Source organism: Asparagus officinalis, chromosome 8, assembly GCF_001876935.1.
Source record: "Asparagus officinalis chromosome 8, Aspof.V1, whole genome shotgun sequence".
Lineage (NCBI taxonomy): Eukaryota > Viridiplantae > Streptophyta > Magnoliopsida > Asparagales > Asparagaceae > Asparagus > Asparagus officinalis.
This window is the reverse complement of record NC_033801.1, coordinates 3,220,037-3,229,155: the sequence shown is the minus strand read 5'-3', so window position 1 is coordinate 3,229,155 and position 9,119 is coordinate 3,220,037. Positions and strand designations below refer to the sequence as shown.

Genomic DNA, 9,119 nt, shown 5'->3' with positions numbered 1-9,119 from the left:
TTAATTTCAAAAGTGGTACGAAAGCAGCTCAGATGCAAATGACAAAACTACCCTCCTAAAGTACGGCCTCCACGTTGGTGCAGACAACAGTATGGGGGTGTTTCGGTCAAAATACAAGCAATGATGGCGGTATCTCTGGCTCCACCCGCCTTTATTTTATCTTTTACCAACGCTAGTTGTAGGTTTTGACAGTTTCGAACTCTGGGCACTGTTCAGTGCAGTAACAAGCCAAAAAAATAATGGATCTTTTGCTTGTATAACCCAAAGCGTGTGTTTATTTGCAAACTTGCTTCTCGAATCCAATGCTTTTTTTATTTCACACCCCGGTACTACAAATTATACTCCTGATTAAATTAATTAATTTTATTAATTAATAATTAGATGGAGAGACGGAAGAAAGAAAGAGAGAGAAGATGACCTGCAGTAGATTTTAACTGGTATACCTTCTGTCTTATCTCTCTATCTAGTTATAAATTAATGAAATTACTTATTTAACCAATAATATTTTAGAGACGTCAAAAATTAACGAGGTGAAATACCATTGTGATCAAGGGCAATTATCCAGTATCAAGATCAATTTTGTTACATTTAAAAATACATTTGATTGAAAATTATATTTTTCGTGGAAAAAGGAGAAAAAGTAGGAAAATAGAAGGGGGAAAAACTCTAGAGAGAGAAAGGGTGAGAGGGGATGGCCACTTTTTTAACTTTTTTATGCTGCACGCATCCACAGCAGGGGGAGAGAGAGAGAAGCTAAAGACCACCAACACCACCTCTTCGTCCTCAAAACTATCCGCTATAGAGAGAGAAAGTAGAGAGAGAAGCTCTGGGGAACGAGGGGGAGGAGATGAGAGAGAAGACAACGGAGAGGAGAGAGATAACGGGAGATGAAGCAAAGACGCTGCCCTTAGAGATTGTAGTGCATTGAGATCCAGTCTTCACCAAGATTAGATCTTTCTTCGTTTTTCTTGTAGTAGAGCTGGTTTCCTACAAACCCATCTCCTTAGTTTAGAGATTGAAGCAAGAGGGATGCCCTTTACTCAAATTCAAAGCCAGGGGGTTGAAGAACACGAGATTAGAGCAGATTTTTGGAGCAACAAGAAAAGGAAAGCAGTTGCGGGACTGAGAGAACCGACTTCGGTTCTTGACAAGAGAAGGAGCCCAAGCCCTCCAACTTCTTCATCAACACTGTCTTCTTCTCTCAACAGCGGCAGCGGCGGCGGAGGCGGAGGCGGCCCGCCGGAGCGCGGCCAGATTTCACCAGGTCCCTCCCTCCTCGATGTGGGCCCGGAAAAATGAGCTTTGTTGGGCCCCAGTAGAGGATGCCGGCGGCGGCGGAGGCCAAGACCCGAGCTTTCTCAGGTGGATCATGGGCGATAACGTCGATGATGTCGGCAACAACGGATCGAGCTTCGGGCTAATCGATCCCTTGATGGGGCTCGAGCCCAATCCTTTCGGAGCTCAGGCTAACAATTTCCAATCTCTGTCATTGCCAACGGCGACGACGATGAGCACTCTCAGTCTCCCTCTACCTCCTGTGTTTTTACAAGAACCCATCGAAGAAAAACCTATCCATTTCAGTCCAAATCTCATCCTCAACCATCACCAGCAGCTCCCGCCTCCTCAAAATCCCTCCTTTTTCCTCCCACTTCCCCAATTCAACTCCCACATCGAAACCCATCACCCCCATTTCCCAGATTCTGCCAATGGAAACAGCCTCTTTCTCCGTCGAAACCAGCTTCAAAACCCTAGCTTTTCAAACCCTAAGGTCAAGGACGAGTTCTCCGGCCATCAGCAGGCGATAGTAGACCAGCTGTTCAAGGCGGCGGAGCTTGTCGAGGCCGGAAACTCCATTGGCGCACGTGGGATATTGGCGCGGCTCAATCACCAGCTCCCTTCATTTCCTGTTATAGGAAAACCCTTGTTTCGTTCTGCTTTCTATTTCAAGGAAGCTCTCCTTCTTCTTGCTAATAACAATCCCCCAAATTCACCTTTATCGACTCCCTTGGATGTGCTCCTCAAGCTTGGAACTTATAAAGCCTTCTCAGAGATTTCCCCAATTGTTCAATTTACGAATTTTACTTCGATTCAAGCAATTCTCGAGGAGCTCCATGGATGCAATAAGATTCATGTGGTAGATTTCGATGTTGGGGTTGGAGGGCACTGGTCTTCGTTTTTGCAAGAACTTGCCCATCGTCGAGGAGGAGCTACACCTTCTCTCAAGATAACAGCTTTTGTTTCCCATTCATCTCATCACCCACTCGAGCTCCATCTCACGAGAGAGAACCTCTCTCATTTCGCAGCTGAACTCAACATTCCCTTCGAATTCAATGCGCTTAGCCTCGAGGGCTTCGACCCGTCAGCATTTCTCGCTGTATCGTCACCCGATGAAGCAATTGCAGTGAATTTCCCAATTGGGTCAGTGCTCAATTACCAGTCAATTCCGACAGTACTTCGATTTGTCAAGCAATTGAACCCAAAGATTGTGGTCTCAGTAGAACATGGGTGTGATCGCAGTGATCTCCCGTTTTCTACCCATTTCCTCCATGCATTTCAGGCTTGCACCATCCTTCTTGATTCAATTGATGCTTCAGGAGCTAATCAAGATGTTGCCAACAAAATCGAACGATATTTAGTTCAGCCAAGGATTGAGAATGTGGTTCTATGTCGTCATCGGTCAGTTGAGAAGATGGTCCCTTGGAGAGCTCTATTTGCGTCGGCTGGGTTTGTGCCATTCCAATTCAGTAACTTCACCGAGACGCAGGCTGAATGCTTACTGAAGAGGGTGCAGGTTCGAGGTTTTCAGGTTGAGAAGCGGCAGGCTTCGCTGTTCTTGTGCTGGCAAAGGGGAGAGCTCGTCTCGGTTTCAGCTTGGAAATGCTGAGGAGAGGTGATCCTTTACTCTTCATCTACCTGCTAGTTAGTTTGTTTGCCTTTGTATTATCCGAGGCAACGTCTTTTGTTGTCATATATGGTAGTATAATTGTCTGATGCCGGGGATTGTTCAAACCCAAAAATTATCTATATGTTTGTTATTTGGATTTGGGCAGTAATGTTTATGGTGTTTCGAATGTTATATTGTGATTTGGAAGCATTGATAGCTTCTGGTTTAGGTGAACTGTACACTTTTAATGGAAAAAAATGGTGAGGATATTTCACAAATCCAGGTCCCTTATTAAATTGCTAGCATGGATACTGTTTACTCATTATGCGCCAATATTTGCCAGTGTACGTAGTTCCATAATTCATAGAACTTAAAATCTTCTGGTTCGTGAAATTTCTGATTCAAATCTTAGCATTTACGTTTCAGAAAAGGTTCCATCTTTCATTGGCTATCTGATTCAAATCTGTTTGAATATCCCAGAAGTTAAAACTCATGTTTTTTTTTTTTGTGAATGTCATGTTGACATGCTTCTTTCCTGTAGAATTTAAGAAAAATCTTTAGCAACAGAATCCTGCAATCTTCTCTCTATTCATGATTCAATGAATCAAATCCTCTTTTGTCTTGGATTAGCAAATCTAATATAATCTTTGTTTTACATTATTATAATACGTGCATATGATTTTCCGGTGCTCTCTTTTTTGCCTGTATGCCTGCATTGTCATATTTATCTTTGGATTAATTTTCATGGCTTTATATAAAATGTTCACTCCTTTGATCTATCACATGGTTTGCGTCCTATTCTCACATGCTAGCCTCGATATTTCATGCTTTTCTCCATCAGCTCTTGTCCTCTCGTTGCCCACCATTGCCATTAGTTTATATCCCTCCTCTGCTTTGTTCAGAGCCTGTTTCATCTTTTAAATCTAAAGCGAACAGAAAAGGATTAAATATAAAGCAAGCCCATGTTGCAGGTAGAATGGAAGTCTTATGCCCTTCCATTATACTATATAGTTTGTCATTTATTAGATCAAGTTAATGCCAACATGCTTTGAATATGGACAAAACAACAATCCTTATCTAACTCAGCGTTTGGTTTAAGTAAAAACTTTTGTTTGTATCCTCACAAAGCAATAATCAAATGTTAGTCTAGGATTAAGGGTTGATAATCCTTATTTTTCTGAGTTTACCTGTAAAATATTCGTAGATCTAAACTAGGGGGTAACAAATACTAGTTCATTTATTGTGGTTGGAATGCCGTAGAGCTTTTGGGACCACATTGTAGTGCAAATACCATGAATATGTTATATATCATGAACTTAATTCTACATTAATGAACCAAAGCTTGCATTGTAGCATAGCCAACCTCAAAAAGGTTTAGATACCTTGCATAAGATGTAGGCAAAAAGAAAGTCGAGGCAATGGCTCACAAGTTTTCCTTCCTTGAGATTTAGGGAAGGCACCCAATATCACAACTTCGATTCAATAGTATCCTTTGTAAAGTTTCAATATGTTGACAAATGCTTACGACAATTTATTTGTATACAAATTAGAGCTTTAACATGGGCATGTGTTCTCTCTGCTTCATTGGTTTGCACTAGACTCTAAGATGATCTTCCATGATCTTTTGCTATGAAACTTTATAGCTATTTGCATAAATAGAGAATAGTTTATTGTAAGCTTTCTTGTAAAGGAGATTCCTTCTTGAGACAAAGGAAGTATTAGCCAAGGGATTTGGGAAACCAAAGCACATCAACAATAGGCTTGAAGAATACTTAAGTAGTTTTTGAGATTGTATACAACACATGTAGATCTTTGGTTCAATTTTTTATCCAAACTTATATAATGGAGGTTATTTTCTTTATTCTTATTCCACTCTTATTGCCAGTGGAATAAACTCTTGGAATAAGAATTATTACATAGTGAATCCTACTATTCCTCCTCACAAAGATTCAAGAATAGCCTATTCTCAAACCATACTATAGGCCTTTAACGATTCATTCCAGCAGTAGATTTCTAAGGATTTTGAAGTTAATCGGGGAAATTAAGGAATCGCCTGTACTCTTATCTAGTGTATTCAAAGAACCTGAAACGTGGAAATATTCAGACTCAATTTGATGCTGAGGGATTGGAATAAATCTAAAAACTTAATGAAGACATGTTTAGAGATTCATTTGACACAAGAAAGTAGTAATTTTTCGAGAAATCGAAAATCTGTTTTTTCTGTCGATAATGGATTTAAAATTCTATTGTGTATACCATATGTGGTCCTTAATCATGAGGCTAATGATATATTAACACATAACACGATCTAATGATCATTTAGTGCTCATATTCTTGGTTATCATTATGAAGAAACATCAAATGATTGTTTCCGTCTTTTTTTTTCTTTTTCTGTTTTGTTACTAATTCTCTCATCTATTCGTGGCGTCTTGCTTTTTTCATTATCAATCCAATGTTAAGATTTTGTCGAAAAGTGGCTCTCCATTATTAGTGCAAGTACTAATTGCAAGCCTCACTTAGATTAACGTTCTTTTTTTAAAACATCTATCTAGTTATGAGGTCAACTAATTACTTAACCAATAAGTTATGTTAGGAGTGTACAAATTGTACCAGAGAGCCCATTTTCTATGGTTCTTAGTGACAAAACCATGATGAGATTTTGTTCTTGCTATCCGATATCGTCGTCTCTTTCACAAGATGCTTTCAACGCATAAGAGCCCAATCATAGTATATGTTTATAACAACACTACAATGCAATAAGGGAGCAAATAGAATTCTTTATCCAAGGCCCTCCTAGCAGAAAAGCTCAACAAGAGGTCGTCATCAAACAAAAAAACATGAAGCTTTTCTTAAGAGAATCAAAGTGTGGAGAGAAGGCTAGTGTCCTTATCATCATAGAAAGGAGATTCTTAAAGAGAGAAGGAAGAGGGGGGGACACATAACAGAGACGGGTCCCGGTTGCGACCATTGTCATATATTTGTCAAAATTTTCTTTTACTATACCAAAATTCTTGAGTTATGAGGACTAAGGGTTAATTTTATACTCTGATAGGCTCTTTATAGGTTGAGCAATCTTCTGAAGAGCCGAAATCTAGACTCGCATGGGAATATCTTTTATCCCCGCCTCCTCAAATATGCTTAAATAAAGTTGGATTGTTACCACGCTAATGACTTTTCCGCTGCACCAAAACTTTAAAGTTATGATCAAGGTTAATAATAATAACTTTATGCTCTAAACATGATCGTCATCGGACGGTGGTCCGGCCCTTTTGGTTTTGATACACACAATAAGCTCTCTATAAAGTGAACCTCCCTTTGCATGTGGGTCTAAACATGCATGAAAGTTGTTCATGATAAGAAACTTTTCATCACGAAAAGAATGAGAGAAGGTACTTTTGTCATTAAGAAGTCTTATAGGATTCGGTGCCAACATTGGAAAACAAAGATTGGGTCAGTTGGCCTAGATGGACCCTTATCTCTTGCATGAAATGGAAAGAAAAGGTTTTCATACAGTCCACTAACTACTTCTCTAATCATGTATAAAGGCACAGTTGGCGTTATTCTGTCATAAAGTTACAACCACAGTTGGCTCTTTCAAGCTGTACCGTTCGAGAAAATATCATGTATGTTTACATAAAGTTTATCTTGTAAATTTTGCCTCTTGTACTTACTGACATAGGTCCTTAAATGCACTCGGTCAAAGAAGAGTTTTGCTACATGGACCCAAAATAAGGGACCAACAGGGGGGACATGTGAGGTGTCTCCTTCCTATTGCATAATGAGCTGGCCATCATTAATGATGATCAGCTCATTATGCAATAGGAAGGAGACACCTCACATGTCCCCCATGTTGGTCCCATATTTTAGGTCATTGGGGAATTTTTCGTCAAAGAAATAATAAGATTACAGTTAAACGAAACAAGCTACTAGTAAGTAGATGTAGGCCTAAAAAATTTTTATGAGAAGCAATCTAAAATGACGTGATAATAATTAATGGAGGGGCGATAGTCCTTGAAAACTAGATGGAAGATTATGATATATGTAGTCGACCCCAAATATTTAATGAAGACTTTATTGTTGTTTTTGTTGAAGCTTGAGGATAAGATGAGAAATAATCAGCACCCAATTTAATATAAGACAAAAAGAACAAATTTTTATATTTCGACCATTATTTAAATTTATTTAGCATTTTCAATACGCTTTTAAAAAAACTTAGTCGAAATTGGTAATCAAGTTACAAAGTAGGCCGAACACGCTAAATAAACTTTATAAAAGACCAAAAATGAATATTTGCCCGGACTAAACTTGTAAAATAGGAATAGAAATTGATTCCGCAAGGAATTTTGAGAAGACGATTGAACTAGTTTCCGGTGGACTATGCTCCGTTGTCAAATTCTGGACTGCTGCTGACTAAATGTTCAAAATTTCAAATCATAATCCTCTGAAAGACAAACTGCTGACACTAGTAACCAGCTTCAAATTCCAACAAATCTCAAAAGTTAAAACGCATCCCAATCGCTTCAGCAACACCATAATTAGTACCTCAAAATCCAACTTTTGGGTGTTATTTTAAATCTGCACCAAACTATTATAAAAGTCAATAAAAAAATACCACATAAAAGTTTTCCATCAAAAAAAAAAAAAAAACGGCTACATTAAAGTTGCACTGATGTTTTTAAGAATCTTTCCAAATTTGAATGCATGAAAGATCTCATTGTCCCATACTATTTCTGCAAGAATGTTACACTTGTCTAGCTAAAGAATTTCAACCATTGTTTACACTCATCTAACCTTTGGTGATCTGTACGTATTTGGTCAGATCTCCTAAAGTTGTTTCAGTGAAAGGAAGTTGACCCTCATGCCATAATTGTATCTACTCGCTAAGGTAATCAATGATCACAACAATATCGTCTTTCCTTTTATGGGGGTAGTTGTAGTACTAGGATTTGGCTTGAGCCAAAGTGGAGATGATGAATAATCCTGCAGGTTGAGCACAAAATCAATGATTATGGAGCACCCGCATAGTCCTAGTGTGGTACATAGCGAAATATTAAATCTGCTACCGCCTATGAAAGCAGACGATTATGCCGACCCACGTAATAATATTGTTTGTTTATGTTGCTCTTTTTTTTTTCTCGTCTGTTCTCTATCGATATCCTTGACACCAATGCAGGTGATCGGCAGCGCGCTGGACCACCCTGGCATAAACATTGTCATCCCCACCCCTCAACAGGCGATATCGATCTCTTCGATATCGATATCTATTGTGCGTCATCAAGATATAGGAGTGAGGAACGGTGAGAGCGAGATGAGATAAGCCAGTGAGGTGAGGGGCTGTAGATTTGCCTACGGGGGGAAAAAATGGAAAAAAAAAGAAAAGAAAGAAGAAGCTTGAATTGTTATCATCAGGGCTCTTTTTGCTGCCTTTTTCGGAGATGCCTTGCCACCGCAACTTTCTTTAACATCTCTTTCAGAGTATTCCTTCTCCATGCTTTGTGTGCAGGGTGTGCGCGTTGAACCGACGCTAGCTTCCCTTCCTTTTTCCAATTACATCTTTCGTTTTCACCGAGCACTCTCGTTAATCAGAGGCCAAAAGTTCGTGTAAGATGCTCTGCTTCCGACTTGTTGAACTCTTTTCATTCGTGAAAAAAAAAAAAAATACGCAAGTGAAAATCTTGCGCAACACTGAACCTGGAGTAAGTAATTGGAAAGTTTTGGCAGCCTCTCTGATCTACAATCAGTGAACATTCAGTGAACATTCAAGTATTTTCCAAAAGAGTTGGTTGCATATGAACATTGAGGTACTTTCAAGAAGAGTGAGTCGCACGTAGACCCCATGTAGTTTCCCTGTTTCGAGCTTGCTACAGGTGTAGTTTCAATTTTGCATATACATCATCCCGTTGGCGAATATTGCTATACGCATCTTCAGACACATCAAATGACGTATCTACGTATCATATGAAAAACATAGGCACATCAAATGACATGGAATCTTCGAAGGGTTGAATACGTCATTGGCTATCAGCTAAGCATGCTAAATCAACAAGTTTGTAAGCCTCGTGTCAAGAGGGAACAGAGGTCACCCCGCGTTCTCAGTTACTAAAGATCAGTCTCGAAAAATTCAAAAGTTTGTCTGGGTGCCAAGATCATAGCTGATGCCAACAATGAGATCTTTACGTTTCTTACATATGATATAAACTGATACTTTGAATTGTTTCTATTACACCGAAGAAAA

The 9,119-nt window shown here is 39.2% G+C and overlaps 1 protein-coding gene across 1 annotated transcript; it reads left to right on the top strand.

Moving 5' to 3' along the window:
• Nucleotides 707-3,162, top strand: LOC109819525 (scarecrow-like protein 6). Its single transcript, XM_020385272.1, has 2 exons — nucleotides 707-1,264; nucleotides 1,317-3,162. The coding sequence occupies exons 1-2, from the start codon at nucleotides 1,030-1,032 to the stop codon at nucleotides 2,882-2,884; spliced, it is 1,803 nt and encodes a 600-aa protein (XP_020240861.1). The 5' UTR covers nucleotides 707-1,029; the 3' UTR covers nucleotides 2,885-3,162.